This window comes from Alosa sapidissima, chromosome 20, assembly GCF_018492685.1.
Source record: "Alosa sapidissima isolate fAloSap1 chromosome 20, fAloSap1.pri, whole genome shotgun sequence".
NCBI lineage: Eukaryota > Metazoa > Chordata > Actinopteri > Clupeiformes > Clupeidae > Alosa > Alosa sapidissima.
The window spans coordinates 24,137,887-24,158,192 of NC_055976.1; the positions used below are offsets into that span (position 1 = coordinate 24,137,887).

At 45.5% G+C, this 20,306-nt stretch overlaps 1 protein-coding gene and 1 long non-coding RNA gene across 4 annotated transcripts in view; one reads left to right on the forward strand and one right to left on the reverse strand.

Annotated features, from left to right (window-relative positions):
- Nucleotides 1–2,976: 2,976 nt before the first annotated feature.
- frmpd3 (FERM and PDZ domain containing 3) overlaps nt 2,977–20,306 on the reverse strand; it is a 131,586-nt gene continuing 114,256 nt past the window's right edge. For 2 of the 3 annotated variants that reach the window (XM_042074173.1, XM_042074172.1), the window contains 10 exons: nt 16,384–16,491; nt 14,332–14,463; nt 13,344–13,463; nt 12,509–12,645; nt 12,078–12,204; nt 10,793–10,882; nt 9,665–9,844; nt 9,154–9,289; nt 7,088–8,137; nt 2,977–6,562 (listed from right to left, as the gene is read on the reverse strand). In XM_042074173.1, the coding sequence (XP_041930107.1) occupies nt 3,762–6,562; nt 7,088–8,137; nt 9,154–9,289; nt 9,665–9,844; nt 10,793–10,882; nt 12,078–12,204; nt 12,509–12,645; nt 13,344–13,463; nt 14,332–14,463; nt 16,384–16,491 (4,881 nt within the window). In that variant the 3' untranslated portion in view covers nt 2,977–3,761. The remainder of the gene's footprint in view (nt 6,563–7,087; nt 8,138–9,153; nt 9,290–9,664; nt 9,845–10,792; nt 10,883–12,077; nt 12,205–12,508; nt 12,646–13,343; nt 13,464–14,331; nt 14,464–16,383; nt 16,492–20,306) is intronic. The other variant, XM_042074174.1, reaches the window with a different exon arrangement.
- On the forward strand, nt 15,656–16,639 carry LOC121694199. Its single transcript, XR_006025697.1, has 2 exons — nt 15,656–15,816; nt 16,438–16,639. It is a non-coding gene; the product is annotated as an uncharacterized LOC121694199 (long non-coding RNA).

Here is a 20,306-nt window from a genome sequence, read left to right on the forward strand (position 1 = left end):
GTTCGTAAGGGATTTCCAATACAGAAAACAACACAACAGCTATTGGTAACTTGGGGACCAAATAAAAAAAAAAAAAAATAAGATTTAAGTCAACAATTTGTAGATGAGGACTCCGTCTAGGTCTGAGATGGCCCAAACCGATACGGAACAACTGATTTTTGTAATGGCAAAGTAATTTAAAGCCTTAATGGTGACAGTACTGGCCAAATTCCAATCTCTGTGTGTCTCTGATCTTCATTTTTAATGACATTGGCTGGCTGTAGAAACAAACATTTATTTTGTACATTTTGCAGGGCTAGACCAACACCATGGTGAGCCCAACCCTGAATCAACTTTAATCTTGTAAAGAAGGGCAAGGGATCCTTTTATACGCCAATAGTTTCAAATGGCGCCTCTATTATTCCACAGACTGTTATTGTCTTCATTATGCTGAGGGTAATCGCCTAGCCAGGAGTCATTCGGACTTCCTCACACAGGCCATTTTCTCTGAGCGCTTTACTGCTTTCTGCACTTGCAGGAGTCGCCGAGCTCTGTTCAGACTTCAGCATTGATGTACAAACTTGAGGAATCATTAGCTAGAAGCTAGAAAATCAATGAGGCTCCACCAGTGTGGAATGGCCCCTCTACTTACTGTCCACATTGGACACAAAGAGCTCTTGTGTTCCTAAACAAAACCTTTGCTAATTTCCTTCCTTACTCTCTTCTCATTGTAGGCTTGAGTTGCGCTGTGAGATTCCATGCTTCCTGCGTTAGGATGATCCCCAAGTAAGACAGTCTCGTTCTATTATCACTCTGCAAGCTCTACGTGTGATAGAGTTCAGGCGGGAAGTTTTTGAAGTCAGAGTGACAAGAGGATCGCAAAGGATTACTAGGTAAATTCCAGGTAAATAGCTAAATTCCTCTCACATTAGAAAAAGGAAGAAAACTTCCTTTGTAGACTGTTGGGAAACATTTTTAGATTTGGAATGCCTGCATTGATGCCTGTAACATGTACATGGACAGCAGATATCTATAGAGGTGTTCATGTGCACATAGAATCTCTTCAATGTCAGCCATGTTTGATTAGGTGTAATTAACAAATGCATGTGACTTTTTAGCATGTGAACTTGGTGTGCGTGCGTGTGTATGTGTGCGTGAGCGAGAGATAGAGAGACAGACAGATGTGTGTGTGTGTGTGTGTGTGTGTGTGTGTGTGTGTATGTGTGTGTGAGAGAGAGATAGAGACAGACAGATGTGTGTGTGTGTGTGTGTGTGCGAGAAGCCCCCCCCCTGTCTCAATTAAGCGGCCGTAAGTGCACCGGACCGGGATGGCATAACTTCAGTACTTTATTGCTTTTAAACATGACGTTGCACACAGGACTACAGTGGAGACAAAGTCATAGACATTGAATCAAATGAAAGTTTAAACAATGTAAGTACAGAAACAATGGATTAGATTGTGAAAGATCCACACTGATGAACACAGACAAATCCACAGTATTGTTAATGTCATAAACAAAGGAAAAACTGGACTGAAGAGAAAAAACATAATGTAAATATATTATAAAAATAAACATGTCCCATGCTTTCATAGATATTGTTATATATTCGTTAAAATATATTTTTTTCACTGTTTATCTCTATGATAAATTACTACTATAAATAAGATACAGACGTGATATCTGATTTACAAAACTGTGAAGAATTTGGACAAATCTTCACACTGTTTGGTTTGAATATTTTAAAAGTTTTGTTTACATCTTCACAAATGTCCCGGGTTATGTTACAACTATTTACACGTTTAATTGGAATACACTCAAAGTGGAGAGATTCCAATGCAATAGAACATTGAAGCAGAGACTTATCCCTCTCCCACCTTTTGTGTGTGTGTGTGTCTGTGTATGTGTGTGTCTGTGTGTATTCAGCCTTCAAAGAGAATACACATACCAGGACGAGTGGGCACCATATTCTCTGGTTTGTACACATCCAAAAATAGAGGATAACAGAAAGAGGACATGCAAGACAATATTACAATGAGAACAAATAAACATGGAAGGATGAGTTTCGGTGATCTTTCAGGGAGCAACATAGACAGGTGATTAGCAACCCAATTCAGGCCAGCAAGCAACTGGTCGTGGTTCAGAAATGTTTGATCAGGAGTCAAAGAAAGTTTTCAGACAGAAAACAAGTGCTGGGTTTATTAAAATACATAGAAAACTACTCTTTTGTATGTTTTTTGATACAACCTGAAATGCAAGATGGAAAACAGTATAGAAATGGGTAAACAATGTGGTGTCTTCAATGTTCAATGTGGTGTCAACAAGGTGTCTTCTAACTTTTCTTTCTTTTTGGGGTTGGAATCTTCCAATTATGTATGTAGTAACACTCTGTGTAAATGTTATATATAATGTGTGTAATATACTGTATATTTTGGGAATCTAGAGTAAATCAATATGTTTGTATTGACCTATGATCAGTCTAAGGATATAAATGAATGTGGAATTATTATCACAATGCATTACACATCAAGGTCAGAAGGTATCAAATGGAATCTGAATTATTTCTTTTCCTTTTTTTTTTTAATTGGGCAGGCTTTGGAAATCACAAAGCTTACTCTCATATCCTATTCACTTTTTTGTTAAAACAAAAAAACAAAACAAAAAACTTCTTTACTACACTATGTGAGACTCAAAAAACACTTGATATATCATTACTTTTAAACATCTTTATGACAAAGTGAAAACAATACCATGATTTAGTGAAAAGAGAGCTTCACATCTTTAATCCAAGTAACTGGATCTTTGCTGTGTCTGGTAAAGTTGGGTTTCGGCTACATTGCCCCACTCTGAGCAGTCTTTCCTTACCTGTGTGTGTGTGTGCACGTGTGTGCGTGCACGTGTGTGTGTGTGTGTGTATGTGTGCACATTTTATGGCCTTGGAGTGTCAGGAAACTCAGCTTCAGACATGATGGTTTTTGCTCAGACACTCCCCCTTTGCTGTGAATGATTCTGCTCTTGCAGCAGAGTGCTCTTTTGTGGTATCACAACAGTAAGCAGTGATTTTAAAAGTAACAATCGTACAAACACGTCACCAAAGAATCAATATTTGGCACTACCTAATCCACATAATGCACTATCTGACAGTCTCTGCAGTGATTCTGTTTAGGGTACATCGTAGGAGTAAATTCATTTTAATTCATTATAAGTCTTGAATACTATAATTTCATCATGAAAATGACAATGATCTCCTGTCCTCCCATAAATAATCTTTTCTCTTGCCTTCAAAAATAAATAAAATTAATTAATAATAAATTAATCAATTAATTACATACATTTAGATACAGTAAGTACAAAACCCTCTGTTTGCTAGCCCCTTGAAGCAAGTGGTGAAATGCAATCATTAGCCCTGTTTATCATCCAGTGGTGAGGGAGATAAAATAAGAAAGTTAGAGACAGAACTGTTCCCCGAACTGGATACACAGGACAGGATACACAGGTGTCCCTCGGTAGGAAACAACATGGAGGAGGTGGGGTGGGGTGGGGAGGGGGGGAGGCAACTGTGCTGGACACCCCCCTGTAAACATAGTGTGGAGCAGTTTAATGAGAATGAATCTGCACTTTATCCTACTATGTCCTGTAAAAACAAATGTAAACAATAACTGAGATATGACCCGGTGAGCTCCCCCAGCAGCGGCGATAGCCACTTTGTGGGTTCTCAGATCCCTGTCCTTAAGGACTCCCTTTGTGTGGAGGGGATGTGGGGGATGTTCATGTTCATGGGCTTCACTTGGTGGGCAAGGTTTTGATGGAGCGTGGGAGGGAGCCTGCGTTCGTGGCAGCAGGCGCTTGCGGGCTGGCACTCTTGTTGGGGAGGCTGCTGGAGTGTCCCATGGCCTCCTCGGCTGCCCGGAGGAGCAGCGTGTAGTTGACCGCCACCTCCTCCACTTTCCGCAGCAGCTGCAGCCGCTGGGTCTCGGAGCGTATGCCGTGCACCAGCCGGATGAACGTCTGCGTCAGGTTGCACAGCACCTGGAAGCTGGCGGTGACGGCGCTGAGCATGCGCGTGGGGCTCTTCTCCACGCTCGCCACGCGCCGGCACGACGCGCGGAACTCCTTGAAGCGCACGGCCAGCTCTTGCTTGTACTCCGCCAGCCGGGCAGCGGGCATGCGGGGCTCGCCCTCTATCTGGGGGCTGTTGGCGCACTGCCGGAGAATGGCCAGCAGCTCGTTGGCATCCAGTTGCGCAATGAGGAAGCCGTCGGGCAGGCAGAACGTCTTGTCCTGCAGGGACTGCACTCGTGCCAAGCTGGCTTCCAGACTGCTGCAGGCACGCAGGTCGATCTCCTGTGTCTGGGGCTCCTCTTCCTCCTCCTCCTCCTCCTCCTCCTCCTCTCCGCTACAGTCCTCTGCGTCGAGCACCTGTAAGGTTTTGCTGACCACCGGCATGGTGCGGGAGTCCAGTTGCATGCCGGGCAGGACTTGCAGAGGGACAGAGTACGAGAGCTCGTCCTTCTCACTGCTCGAGTCGGCAGCCTCACACTTGCGGTAGCAAAAGCAGAATGAGCAGCACTTCTCCCGGTCGTCACTGCTGCCTTCACTGGGTATTGCCAACAGCACCTCGCTGGTCCCCTCCCGGGTCTCACGCACAATCTCCTCTCCCTGGATAAAGAAGACGCCTTTCTTTTTCGTCTCACTACCTTGAGTGTGAATGGGCTCTACCGGGGTCGGTAGTCTGAGTCCTGTTGCCCTGACTCTTTCCATCTCTTTCTCCAAGCTTTTGGCCTTGGTGGATTTCACCTCAGCATAGAGAGGTGTGCTGTCACTGTTGTTGTCCAGCTCGCCAATGCTGTACCTTCGCTGGAGTTTCTTGTATTGCGGCGCCCCCATACACTCGGGGCGGGAAGTGCAGGTGGGCAAACAGGAAATGGGCGTGTCTCGAAGTTCTCGAGACTCCAGGCTGGTGGAGCGGATTCTGGTGGTCTTGATCTCTAGCGTCTGAGGTCTCCGCGGTGCGCCTTGGCTATGGGGAGCCTTGGGAATGGCAGGGGGTGTTTTGGAAATCGGCCTCTCTCTCCCACCGCGAGGCTCCATGGAGGACCCCACCGGCGTGTCGGGTAGCCTCATCCCACGACATATCCTCTTGCAGTCGCAGCTGCGCCTCTGTTCCCGAGAGATGCCCGGGACTTTCTGCACAGGACTCGTGCGCAGCTGGCAGGCACACGGAGTGCCTCCAGGGACGGGCGAGGACCCCTGGGGCAAAAACTCGCCCTGCGACGTCTTGGGCTTGAGGAGCTCCTCCAGGAACTCGAGCTCGTACTGCCGCACCTTCTGCAGCTGCGCCCGCCGCTCGTCCGTCTCGCGGCGCAGACGCGCCGGGAAAGTGGCCGAGATCAGGTTCCTGAAGCTCTGGAACGGTGCGCTGCGCTGGGACTTGCTCCTACTGCTGCTTTGCTTTTTGCGCTCAGCCCCGGGGATGGTTGCACCCTTTTCCCCGCAGGTAGTTATGTGTGTTGTTTCCACCAGGACAGGTAAGGAGGATTTGGCAAGACTTTTCTGTTGCTCTGGGAGGACTTTGCTCTCAGATTTGTCGTCAGGTGTCTCTTTGCGTTCCGTTTTCACTGGAATGTGAGGAGAATATTTAGGTGGCGGGTGGATACTAGGCTTGGCTAAACTAGGATCTGATGTCCGCACTGTGGTCTCTTTGCAGCTTGCCAGTTGCAGTCCCTTGGCACGAAGTCTTTCATCATCAGTGGGTGAGGAGGAGTGGAACACCATCACCTTTTGGGTCTGGGGGTCCTTCAGTCTCAATTGGGGCCCCGGCTCAGGCCTCACTGGGCATGTGCAGAAGAGGTCGTCAACTGGCAGCAGGCCCTTAAAGCTTGAAGGCTTGATGGTCTCACTAGAGGCAGTCTCGGCATCTTGGCACATTTCCGTGGGACTAAGCTTGGCAGAAGCGATTCTATCTACAGGCAAAAGGATGGGTAAGGCTTTGTTGGTCACCTCTGGACTCACCTGTCCAGAAATTTTCCCTTTGATGCTCTCCGAAGTGTTAGGACTCAGTTTACCCTCTGATACTTTCTGAATTTTCCCGCCAGTGGACACATCCACCTGTTCAACAACTTTCTGTTGCTGGGAGGGCAGAGGAGAGGGGGATGCAGTCGTGCTTGACTTCACAGGCTCTGGCTTTGCAGGCTTTCCTGTATCCGCCTCAGTCTGTGGATGATCTTGGGTTTTGCTCTGCTCGCCCGGAGGACAGGGAGACCCTGGTCCTTGACTGGGGCTGACCTTCAAGGGCACAGTTTTGCTCAGGATCACCTGTTTCGGTGGGCAGCCGCCACGGATCTGTGTCATGGAAAAGGCCCCGCTACCCAGAGTCTGGGCAGTGCAGCCAGGGATGGCCAGCGGGAAGTCTCTGCGGCTGAAGATGCGCTCCTTGTTGATGTGGTGGGCCAGCAGGTAAGCTTGGTTCTGATGCTGTTTCATGGCAGACACCATTTCAGACACATCCGTCAGCTCAGAGGAGTTGGTCTCATGCCCAGAGTCGAGTGATGACTCGGGGGTGATCGCTGCCAGCACTATTAACCCTGTGAGGGACAGAACACAGAACAAATCAGGGTCACGAAAAATTCATAAAAATAGACTATGCACAAATAAATAGACTACCTAAGCCATAAAAGAAGTCATTATCCCATCACTGATAACGAGGCATCAACCACATGCATATTTGTTCTCACACAGTGGTATTTTACATTTAGATAGCAGACAAATTCTAAACACCTGACCTGTCTATTGCGCGTAATGATGTCACGTTTTAGGAGAAAACGGTAATTACAATATTGCTGCTTAATATGAGCAATTTACATTTTCAACTCATTGCAAAGCAGCAGCATATAATGAGGCATTTGCTAAGGATCCTGTCGAGAACCAGACTAAATGGTCTCTCGGCCTGAATACTAAAAAGGCTTAAATCTGTTTGGCATAAAATCATATGGGGTACAAGTAATCACCATTTTAACCTCAATAAATAGGCAGTCAAGCAAGGAAATACTAAATATAGAGACATTAGAGATAGAGGAGACTGTGTTTCTGAGAAGCAGTGAGAGGTCCACCTGCGGTTTGAGGGGTTTGCTGGTGGTGGTGGTGGTGGTGGTGGGGATAGTCCTCAGAGGCTGCCAGAGCCTCCAGGGCTTGCAGGGTGGAGACTAACGCATCATCCAGCTCCTGGGCATGGTCCCGCACTGTCCTGGTGGCCACGTTATCAATCAGAGTCACTGGGACTTCCTGCGGAGTCGCTCCCACTGTTCCCGCGGTGACAGCAGCTGTTGCTGCTACTGCTGAAGCCTCTGCCACTACTGCTGCTGATGTGGTTGTTGTCATAGTTGCCGTGGCAGCTGTTGCTTTTGTGGTGCCCTCCGCTTTGGCAGTAGCCTTACGGTTTTTATTCGGGTCGTCCTCGTCGGAGCTGTTATCCCGAAACCCCGGGGGAGGAGCGGCAATGGCAGGAGGCGGAGGCTGCAGTTTTCCGACAGCGTCCTCTTCCATCTCCTCGTCGTCATCGCTGCCGGGCAGAGGCAGGGCCATGAGGTCCACAACATCTGCGTCTCGTGAGGCACAGGCACTGGAGCACTGCTTCCCGGAGCTCCCACTGCTTCGACTGTCCTCCACCATCAGACCCTCAGCCTTGAGCCTGGCCTTACAGGAGTCGCAGAAGAAACGTCCAGAACGGTGCGGGCGCTCCAAGGTCTTCGCCCGGCTCCTGAAGCCCGCGCCTCCGCCACCGCCCCCCTCCTCTTCTCTCTCCGCGGGACTTTCTGGGCGAGCGATGATGGCCTCGGTGCTCTTGAGCGTGGGGTCGGACTTGGTGCGGCAGCGGCTCTGTGAGACGAGGTTCTGGTTGATGTCCAGCTGCTCCTCGGCCTGCTGCTGCAACTCCCGAAGCTGCTGCTGTTCCCGCAGGTGGACGTGGCAGAGGCCCAGGTGTTGCGATGATGGCGGGGGGAGCTGCGAGGCTGAGCTGGAGGACGCCTTCTGGGACGGCTCTCGGGACAGCCCTTCCCTCTCTTCGCCTCGCCGACTACTCCCTCCTCCTCCGCCACCGCCACCGCTGCTTGAACCCGTTGCACCCGAGGGCCTTGAGTGAGCATGGGCACTTCTGTAATCTAAGGGCAAAATCATCAGAGGAGTTGACAGGTGGAACAACCCTCAGATTTTAGTTGGATGGAGCGTCCTGATGATGAGAGGCGACAGCAGAATGGATGTTGTTTTGGAGTCGTATGAAAGGGGTGGGTGTTTTGTTTTTTTTTTGCTTGTTTTGGTCTGAGATGAAAACTTGGTCACCCCCGAGGGAACACATGGCAAGCGGTGATATCTATGAGTCTCCCTCACAGGACTGATCACAGCAATATGGGGACAGAGAGAGGAGCTGGGACATCCAACAGAATGACTGAGCATTACACGTTCTTTTGATGAAAAAGAGAGAGAGAGAGAGCAGGCGGGACCGACAAATCCTGAATGTGACTTTTTTTTATGTGGAGAACAGAAACAAGAAAAATGAACCCCCAATCCAATGGGACAGAACCAAGATGGAGATGAGAGAAATCGAGAGGCGGGTGGCAATGTGAATGATCCCCAAGGAGTCAATGGAGCTGGTCCAAGCAAATGGAGGAAGCTGATGACACTCCAGGCAATTTTGAGAGAAATGTTGAAATGCGAGTCAACCCTTTGTGCTATTTTGTGTTTCCTCAGATTGTATTTTGCTCAAACTTAAGTCTCACTGATGGAAACCAGTTTACACAAAGACCTTGACCTTGAGCCTCAGTGTATATACAGTGTATATGCAAATTTCTACAACATACTCATGTGGAAAAGCACAAAGATTAAATGCACATTAAATGCCACTGTTGACACAAAGTGATGACATTTTCAAACCATACAGCGATCTTTGACAATGATATTTTAAAAGCACCTGAGGGACCAAATGCTTTTTGTATTAATGACAGGTAATCCATAGACGAGTGAGATGGAAAAACATGAGTGTTTTAGTTCAAGTTTACAGCATTATGCTTCACAGACTGTATAGAAAAGGCATACAATACATAATCAAAGTACTGTTTCACATAGGGTTTTTTTTAGACCTGCTAACCACACAAAACCAAGGGGGTGACAACTAACATACCTGCCTTGATCATATGAGACTGACCAGGTGTCCGGTAGTAGACAGTGCGTTTGGGGTCCACATAGAGCTTGTAGTAGCCGGAGATCAGACAGGCAAAATTCGAGGCATCAGGCCACTCCATCAGCAACACCAGTGGCTAGGAGGAAGTGGCAAAGGGACGGACACGTTCTATGAGGTCATAATGTGTTGTTTGAAGCAGTCTGTGAAAAGCTGATATCCATTCTAATTCCTCTGTATTTGGTTAAATTTAGCACAAAATGTGTGTATCTATCTCCTGCAGTTTAAATGGATGATGATTTGCTTTCGCTAGGGGGAAGGATAAGCACAAATTCAAGCTCAATGTCGTCTAGAGGAGAATTTCTTAGTACTATTGCACTGCACGTCAGAGAGAGGTTTATGTGTGCTCTTTTCCTACCATGAGGGCACTAATCTCTGTAGAGTTGCTATGTTAGGAGTCAATTTACATGACTGTGTCAAATTCCCTTAAAATCGAGAGTAATTGATGTCTCACCTTCGCTTCCAGAATGGTGACCTCCACTCTTGCCACTCCTTGGTGCTCCCGAAACAACTGGACCTTTGCCACCCGGCTGAACTCTGCCAGGACTGTGGTCAGGTTGTTCTTCAGGTCAATTACGTGGCTGATTCCGTGCCGCGGCCCCACTAACAGAGTTGTGGCCGAGTGCTTCTCGTCCTGCAAAAGCAAAATGCAAATAATGCCGCTAAGAGAAACAGCACTTTGAAAGGTCAGTAACCTTGAATATATCCTTCCTCTGATTTCTGCCCAAGGAATTATGTTTTTTATTATTATTATTATTATTATTATTATTATTATTATTATTTTAGACAGACATCAAGGGTGATTTCAAATCAGATATCAATGATCTTCACTGTGTGACTCATTTGCTATAGGGATGTAGCCTTGGGGTGATTTACAGGGGGTTGTGGGGGTTTGATCCTCATTTGATCCTCTCAAAAAAGGCAAACGTAACAGTTTTACACATTACATACTTTTAGAACTGTGTTGCATAGCCTTTCTGTGTAATCTATTCTATTCTATCAATATATCTATCTATCTATCTATCTATCTATCTAACAAAACTATAAACAAAAAATGACATTTCCAGTACATATTTTGCCCTCTGTGTAGCTTGACTTAGAACCTTGTAAAAAACCTCAACCTATGGACCCTTTCAACAATAAAAACAAAAACAATGCTTGAATGTTCTATTTGGGCCCCAATCTACTTCCTCTGCATTAAGATAACATATGGAATGTTAAAACGGAAGTCTTGTGGGGCCAACTACGATGCTGATAATGGAACTCTCTTGAAAGGGTCTATACAGCCTAAATGTCAGAACTCTACATGGCTTTGCACATACCCCAGAGTTAGATAAAAAAGATACATACCGGTATCTTTCTGTTCTCTGTGTGTGCAATAACCCAGTCTGACACCGTTACCCTAGCTATAGGCTAACTGGTCTAACCACTTCTAGTGAATTGTGCTAAGCTAGGCTAACGATATCGGGTGCCAAATCCAAACCCACTTTACGCCATGGTATGCTTCTGATCAGACACCTAAGGCCTGTATATACGTGACCATCGGAGAGCAACCTAGGGAGGTTTTATGAGTCACATTTACCAGGCCAACCGTGTGGAAAAGCAGGCCTCCGAAAGGTGGAAGGTCGTTCAGGACGCGCATGTACTGAAGCTTTCCCTGGAGCGGGGGAACCTAGGTGAGAGGAACAGAAATGACATGGTGGAGACGGAAGGATGGAGGGGGAGAAAGAGGAGGTGGAGGTGGTGTGAGGGGGTTGAGAGGACATTTCACAAGAGAGCTCACACGGGGCGCTGTTACCTAAGTCCATAAACCATAAAACACAAATATTTAAAGTTATTACAACATCTTTAATTTGACTATATTACTCTAATTATACTAGTCATTAAAATTACACACAGTGGAAGTAGCCATACATCTCTACATTTAAGTAACATGCTAGTATGTCTTCATTAAAATAATTCTGTCACTATTACATATAATGGAGTTTGTCATAAAGTAATGGTAAAAAAAGTTGCCGTAATCAACATGGTATAAGTAACACAGAAAGATGTAGAAAAATGTCTCATGCCACCCAATGCAATGGGGAAATAATGATCACCGACATAAATATCCTGCCAACAAAAATCCATTTCAATCAGAGGGAACAAATAATAATGACTAACATTTTCCCTCATTAAGACTCATTGTCCAGTCAAAGGTTAGCACCACCCTCACAATCAAAGCAACTGAAGCTTGTAGCTTCATCAATATCCAAAATGTCCTCCTCTTCCTGTGGTTTTGGCTCATGAGTAATTAGACATGTTTCAAATTACGGGCCCTCGTAATTTGTTGTGTGTCATTAATCACAAAACCAACATTTCTCCCTCTAGGCAGTCGCAAGCCTGCATTCATTTTAAATAATTTGCTTTTGTTTTGGTCTTGGATGATTCATTGCATAGGGACGACTTCTGCTAATGACATTTTTTAGTTCTTGCATGTAGCCTCAGTGATTCCCCTGCCTGCTAGTTTAGTTCTTGCATGTAGCCTCAGCGATTCCCCTGCCTGCTGGTTTCACCTCTCTAATTAGAGACCAAGGTTCGCAAACTCTCCACTTCTAAGCCGATAAGACCAACCACACTCGCTAATTGCTAATGGTTGAATAAAATAAAATAATAATAATAAAAAAAAAACAGTTTGTGGCTTGCTTGCCAAGGCATGTTTGTTGATGGATAGTTAATTTTCTTTTTCCCTGTTTAACGCTTCCTTAATTGATTTCACATTCACTCCATGACACCTTTTTTTGATGTGGGGATGTGAGCAATCAAAATATTGTCTCTCGCGCAGTATGGCTGATAACAACTCTCGTTTGGTTGCCCTGGGAACCCACCTTATTACCAGCTGGGGGAGGATGCTGATAGGTCTTCAGGAGCTGGGAAAGAGTCTTGCAGACGTTCTTCTCCTTGACTGTGGGGAGGAGGGTGAGGGGGAGGAAGGGTTCAAGACCCCATTCTTTCCTGCAGAGAGAAGCCAAACCAAAACAGTCTCCTTCAATTTTGGCTTTTATGAGGATACTTCTTTTTCAGTACTGGTGTGTATGCAAATAGCAGTCTGAAGAATACAAGTTTGTTGCTCCAGTTTGAATGGTGGATGGATTATGCAGTTTTTTGGGAAACAGTTTCCCCAAATTGTCACACATTCAGTTTGTCTGCTCCTTGTACTCCAGTTGTGCGCAAAATATGTGCAAACACCCACAACCGCAAACCGCACAACCGCTAAAAAATACTGCATGGGTACTCGGAAAGATGGATATGTACATACTCAACATGTTTGAGGGAGATCTTCTGATTGGGCCTCGCTATGGAAACGGTGATGAAAATGTGGAGGGCCGCCAGTCTCAGTGTGACCTCCGACTTCCAGTCCGTGCCAAAGCGCTCTTTGATGACGTCATTGCGACTCTGTCGAGACAAGAGAGGACATAATGTGAAGCCTTACTCAATGTGCTGTGCCATTAGCAACAGCCATGATTGCAGTCTTTACAGGAAAGATGTGAAGCATTCACAAGTCTTCAAAAAAATATGTTCATTAATGTTGGAGTTAGATCAACTGAGTGCTTCTTTTGAGAAGGGATAAGCCTTAAACATTTATTCTTAGAGTGGAGTAAATACAAATATAAACACATATATTGAGTCCTCTTCACATCGTCAACTGATACTGTAGCACAGCACAAAGCCTTCTTTGCTTACAACTTTGATGTGAACTGACAACTGAAATCATTTTTGTAGGTCATTAGTTTGTGTTATTATTACCCTTTTAAAATGCCAACATGTCATGATGACAGGCTTTATCCGCTAAGTGTGTTTGTGGTACACCAGATTGGCATTACACTGCCTAGTCAAGCCAATAAGTAATGCCCCATAAAGACACCCTTGAAATATGCCACACCATCAGTGTTTATGTCGCTCTGACAACTAGATGGCCAGTGCCACAGATATGTCAGATAACTCGGCGCCATCTATGAGGCATTCAGCACATCACACATTTTTGTTGTCAGTCCTAATCCCCCCTCCTTCTGGTGTGAATGAATCTCCTTCAGCTGAGCTTCCTTTTATGTGCAGCAAGGTGTGATGGCACACTGGCTTGCCGGCGAGAGTACCTGTATATAGAGGTACTCAAACGCAGCAGGATCTCTCCTCAGCAAGTCTGCAGGGTCTTTCGGAAAGAAACAGATCCGGAAAAGACACCTCATCCCCTGGAAGTAGGTCCTGTGCACAACCTGAGGGAACAACAAAGGCAGAGTTAGCGGTAGCATCATCGGACAGGTCAGGTATCTGTTGCCTTGGTGACCTGGAATTACTGGAATCATACTGCCTTGTTCATTCGCCTGTCTGAGATTTCAGACAACAGAATTTTAGTGCTAATGCTGGGTTACCCTAATTATCTGTTCTCGAACTATAAAGGAGCATCATCACTGCAAACATGCATTTATGCAATTACACCATAACATGGGAAAGGGTTAATAGCAGTCTTATACAGACTATAATTATACCATTACATGGTCTTTTCACTGGCAAATTATGCTGTCTGAATCTGGCATTTGTATGTCCTTTATGCTATAGAAAATGTACGTAGCTACATCCAATCAGTAGGGGAGTAATGACAGGATTCATCTTGCCCTGCAGTCACGCTGTCAATGATGTGGAGGCTTACGGCCTGCAGCCCTGTAATGTGCCCCTGACCTCCCAAGCTAGCCACATACAGGTTTATTTCTCTCGGCCGTAAATTGGATCAATGCTTCACACACAGCAGGGCGTCCAGTCTCCGAATATTAAATCAGTCCGCAGACATTTGCTTCAGGGGTTCCAGCTGGCTGACCACAGGTTTCTATACGGCGATCTTTCATATGGTGAAGGGGTGACGATGGAAAGAGGGAGAGGAACGAGTGAGGAGAGGGACGATGTGTTGAAAGTGGACATTCAGATAGCCTATATGAAAGGCAGGTAGGGAATGAGGAGAAATGATCGGACAGAGCTAAACTTGTCAACGAGATTTATTCATTCCAGTGAAGCATCATTTGAGAGAGATAGGAATAGAGAGAGAGAGAGATGACAGGGAGATGGGAAGATAAGCAGGTGGTTTCCTACGTGAGACAGAGGCTGATGCTCCTGTAGCAGATGCAGTCTCTGGTTCTGGTCCAATCCTCCGGACTCCAGAACCAGTGCGAAATGCTCGATGTAGCGCAGAGACAGGCGGTCCTGCAGGGACGATATCACATCCTGCACCAGGAAGCAAACCACAAAAAAATACAAATGAGATACACTTTGGCTTGTTTTAGCTCATAATTCTCTCCTTCATTCAAAATATAAAAAAAACAACCCTAGACGCCATGTTGGTCTCTGTATCGACCATGTCAGGCAGATGTCAGTATTTTCCTGTTTGTAAGGTGCAGATGTTGGCTGCATTCTAGCATGTCCTGAATGCGCTGCACTCACACAGAGCAAACAGGGCTGACATTTACTTTCATCCTGTGTAGTGTGGAGATCAATGGGATTAATGAATAGTAACTACTCCAGCTCTCAGCCTCTAGGGGGCGCCCCCCAGCCTCCTGGCCACAGCCCAGGTAAAGGTCGACAAATGTTAATAAAGACTGTGTCGCGTAAACCCACACACCCACAAGGAGGAGACACATGCCTTAGCCGAGGGAAGCGTGTTGGCTGAAGCCACACATCATGTAAGTGTTGCCTAGTGGCGAAGCCTCGCGTGGGGTCTTGTCAATATGCATTGACCTGCATCTAGTTTTATTTGATCAGCACAAATCCCTTGGTAGGGAGGTGAAAATGCTCGAACGGAAATGGAATTCCCTCAAAAGCAGGGCAGCTCGCGAGGAGCAAGCTACGCGCCTGTTGTCTCCCATCTGACATTTGGATACAGATAAATATTGACCAAAGAATTAAAAAATGACGGAAACGCCATCTCGTACACATGCTGTTATGTAAAGAAATATTAATCTGTTCACCACACGAGCAAGGCAAGACACACAAACACACATACACATGCTGTGTGCGCTAACAGGTCAATGTACGCATGATAAATAGCCTCACTAATAGACTGATTTGTATTTGATTACAGCTGTTGTTCATGGGTGTATCAGACAACATCCTGATTAATTCAGGCATGACGGGATTACTGATGGCATCCTCCCCCCCACAGCCCTAAAGGTGACCCTGCTAACATTGCTGAGTCTACAAACCCAACGTCCTCAAAGTCATTCTCCCACATCCACGCTCGAGGTACCACTTTCATTGAGACTAGAGAAAGCATTCCTGCGTCCGTGTTGCTCTACAGCATGCTTAGCCTTCTCTGTATGGCATCCCACAGAGTTGCATTTTAGTCCTTTTTTTTTTTAAATGTAGTTATATTTAATCAAGTTGACATGAAGCTAGGGCTTTCTTTCCATCACAATACCAGAGGAGAGGGAACATTTCTCTTTTTTAATCAAATGATGTCACCTAATGAGCACTCTGGCATATGCCTGCATCGTCCAGCACGGCCACAGGATACTAATGGACACTGCACACTGACACGGCCCCACAGGGGGAACAAGATCTGTATCTTTTTTTAATGTAAAGGTAAATAGCTTTGCTTAATGGATCTGCATAGAGAACCGCTTTAGTGGCACCCAAAGAAAATAGCTCCTTGTGCCAAGTTAGGATTTTTCTTACAAAAGTGTTTTTTTCCCTTCCCCCTTTTGCATCAAGTAATATCTCACTTTCATCAGAAAGAAAGATACATATTCTGCTGTGTTCAGTATCAGATATTAGGTTTCAGTATTACTTTGGGGGAGATTGTTCCAGGCGGTGGAAAGGATATTTTGAGTAATAATAATGTGAAAACATATCAGGTGTGAAAACATATCAGGTGTGTCCGGTAATTTCATTTTGTCCGTTCTTTTGATAACACTTTTGGGATGCAATTGCCCCTAAAGGTTTTTAAATTTACATTCATACTGTATATTACGTTCTGACCCAACAAAGTGCTGTTCTGAAACTTTCTGAGTTTTATCCAGTTCACAAGATATGTCTCAATTCTAAGTTCATGTGGAACAGAACCAGGTTCTTGATCCAGTCACAGAGCGGAGCACACACACACACACACACACACACACACACACACACACACAGCACACGTTACCTTACCCTAACCGTGGTCCGGCTGTCAAATGTAAACGACTTGATTTGTCCATTCTCCAGGAACACCTTCAGCACATTTGGTATGAGGAGTAAAGAATCGTCTTTGAGCATTGTCTGAATGAGAGGACATTGGACAGCAGAAAAAAAGAGAGGAAGAGAGAGAGGGGGGGGTGGGTTCAGGAAGGAGAGAAAAAGCAGACCAGTTACCGAAGTACTAAAGGACTAGGAACAGAGGTAGAGACATATGAGGAAGTACTCCAAAGGTCAACAAAGAAAACCTGATCAGTTCCAAGAAGTAAGGGAGAGAGAAGGAGAGAGAAAGAAAGTGGGAGCGAGAGAACTAAAGAGGCCATAGAGGTCTATAATTGGATGGAGAAGAATGTAAAGAGACAAGCACAGCCAATCACATCCCGGTTCAAAGGCTAAGCTTTGTTACCGTACATGGCTGGAGAGAGGGGGCCAATACCTTAATTGCACCATTGTGGTCTGACGGGGGACAAAACTGCTTTAGGAGTCGACAGGAGTGCACTGTGCAGTGATCAAAAGAGAGAGCTTATTCAAGCCAGCTAGAGGGCTTTGCTTTAATATGTATGCGGCATGATTACAACGCCACGGCTGCAGTCACCGCTAGCGCTGCTGCATTCATCCCAATCCTATGAGAGTTGTGTAACTATAAATGAGAAGAAAAAAAGCTCTTGACTCAAGGTTATCGCTTACACTGCTCTTCCACCCCCTCCCTCTCTCCTGCCCCCCCCCTCTCTTTCTCTCTCTCTTTCTCTCTCCACCTTTATTGCTCCATTCTCTATTCAAAGGTTGCACTCACATGAAGTTTCAGAAAGGGTAGTGAGAGCACGCCACCTACCCATGATGTTACATGAAGGGAATATTGCAGAGTTAGCCTTACAACAGATTTTAGCAATTGCACTAAAGAAAAAAAAAAAAAAAAAAAATCCCAGGGGTTATTTGACTTTGTCCCTGTATTAGGAGAATCCTGCCATGGATGTCAGTCAGAACCATGCAGTTAGTAGACAATCCAAAATGGCTCCAGATAACTGGTTCTAGAACTTTTTTTGCTGTTGTGACAGGAAACTGAAACACCTCAGCTTCTTGAACCACAAGGCAGTCAATGGTGATCAACAAAGTTCTCTCTAATAGGGACAAAATAATACCCCTTTTCTAAAGAGAGGAATAAGAGTACATTTAGCATATTTAGCATAGCAGCTAATGGGAGAGTCGCGAGTTACATGCAGTTATTTTGGCTGCACTTTACTTTAGGCCATCCTGAGCACAGTTACAGGACCTCAGCATAAGCCCTTTCTAACAACTGGAATAAGCACACAAGCACTTATAAAGTCTAATTCCAACTGATTTTAGCAGTCATAAAACCTGCTTTTGACAATATTGATGTCAAATGGACATGCATCTGTTTCAAGTGGCGTCTATTTCATGTTTTTGTTTCTAGCATAGCATCCTTCAACTGTTGACTTTTCCATTTCAGCAAAATGTTAATGAAGTGACACATCACTTGAGGCAAGTGGGAAAATGGAAGCAATGCATTTGACAAAAGCAGAGCTTAAAACGTCAGATACCAGTTGGAATTGGCCTATTTAAATGTTTTATTTTGCTTGCGTCAGTTGTCATGAAGAGCTTACACAGACGTCTTGAAAATGTACATAAAACAACCCTAAAGTAAAATTTTGTCGTTTTAAATATACTCAAAGTAATATGTCATTTGCTGAACTTTGAACAATCTCTTGTAACCTTCTCATTCAACATTGCAGAAAGCAAACACAGTAAGCAAATTGCTTCCTATTCCATCAAGAGGACCAGAGCTCAAAAACATCTTCTGCAAACATAGATACTCTTTCCAATAAATGCCTCCCTCTTTCTCTCTGAAATCACGAATCGGCCTCCTTCTAACACTGTGCGATGATGCTTAGTAATTAGCCCTCTCAACCCTTGACAGTGTGAAGATTAGCATGAAACACACAGACACAGGCCTCATTAACAGCACTTCAGCCAAACACATTATTTACACACGCTGATGAAAGAAACAATCTTAGAAAATCTCCGTCATCCAATGTAATCCCTACTAACTACTCCTTGGAACTTAACAGACCATAAGAGACAACCCCTCTTGCTTATTATGTGCTTACAATGTAGGCATTCTTCCCCTCAAAGGTTGTAGAGTTAAGAAATCAGCTTGTCTGAAAATCTAAATCAACTAACATTCACCACAACCTATAGCCGTGAATATGGTGTTTATTCACACATAATTACTGCAGCATTTAACTGAGGCTGTCTGGATTGGCAGACGGACAAGGTGAAGGTTTTTGAGTCGACTCTATTGCCTTCTCTGCGCCAGGCAATCTCAGTCAATTGGCTGCATGTTGCATCTGAAAGGGCACAAACACTCTTTGGCACCCAAGTCGTGTACGCCACAGAAAGAGCATAACCATATCCCATTCAAAGGTGTCACTCAAGTCTGGCCTCAGCATCCATGGCGCTCTGTCAAAAAAAATAATACAAAATAACCCTTCAATAATGACTATGGCTGCCACACCTGCTAAACGGAGACAGTGAAAGGTTGAGTTTAGCATAACACAGTGCCATCGGCCTGTCGGGGAAACGCAGGGCGGAGGTGGGCGGAGCGGGCAGGGAGCAGTGGGGATCAGTGACAAGAGGCAAGTTGAAGGGTAAACTACGGTTCAATTCCCAATCAGAGATCATTGTTTCTGCTGTGAACTGGGCTTGAGAATAGCATGGTGGACAAAACAGTGAGTAAGGTCTCAAGATAGATAGATAGATAGATAGATAGATAGATAGATACTTTATTGATCCCCAAGGGGAAATTCAAACACAGGAAGTGATGCCCTGCTGGAGTAATCGATACAGACCAGCTTACTGGAATGCTGGCCCTCTCAATCACTGGTATGTCAACACAGAGGAATCTCATGCTAGGCATGCTAGGCACAAGAAATACAGCACAGACCTTCATGATGTTGTTTTTGACACATCTGTGCAGGTTTTTTGCTGGTTTCTATGCCAAATCTGGCATGGTATTGCTGGTCATGGTGGTCTACAGCATAAAACCAACACAGCTGAAAGCAGGCCAGCAACATGCCAGCATTGTCAAGGGAAAAAATTGTTTACACCTGCAACACGCTAATTGCCAGTTTTCCAAAAAAATAAAATAAACAAGTTCTCTGGTGTTTTTTGCTCCTGCCTCTCACCACTGGCTGATTTCAGTCCCTTGGAGAAACAGGTCTACGTATGCATGTATGTAGACGTATATGACGAGCACCTCCTGTCTCTCTCTTTTTGCGCCGATGAGCAAGTCTGGTGATTCGGCCGGCAGCCAGAGCTTGCTGATCGCACGGGAGATGGAGTTTGGCATGACTGTAGGCAGCGCGGTGGTGGTAGTGGTGATAGTAGAAGTGGTGGTGGTGGCGGTGGTATTTTGGTCTTTACCGATTTGCGGCCTCTAGGCCTGACCAGCCAATCGCGTCCTTCCGGAGAACAGCACGCCCCTCCCATCACGTGGCCTTACTAAAGTGGAGAGGCGGCACCCAAAGCTCGTCGTTGCTTGTGTGGCCGGGAAGGTTGTAGGGGAAGTAGGTGGGGGAGGAGGAGGAGGGTGGGGGACTGTATGGATGGGAACACAAGCCAGGGAAGGAGACATTACCACGAGAGCCTCCATATCACCCAAGGCGAGGGTGCCGGCTAGCAGATTTAGCATTGATTTGAAAAAGGAAACATACTGCAAATGAATGGACTGCGGATAACAACAACATTGCAGCTCACTGAGGGAAAGCTGAGGTCCTGCAAGCAAGTGCAGCTGTGCTCCGATCCTCATGCCTGCTCATTCAAAATGGAGCGCTCAAACCAATCAGACGCTGGCTAGGCTAGTCAGCATCTCTCAGTTGTGG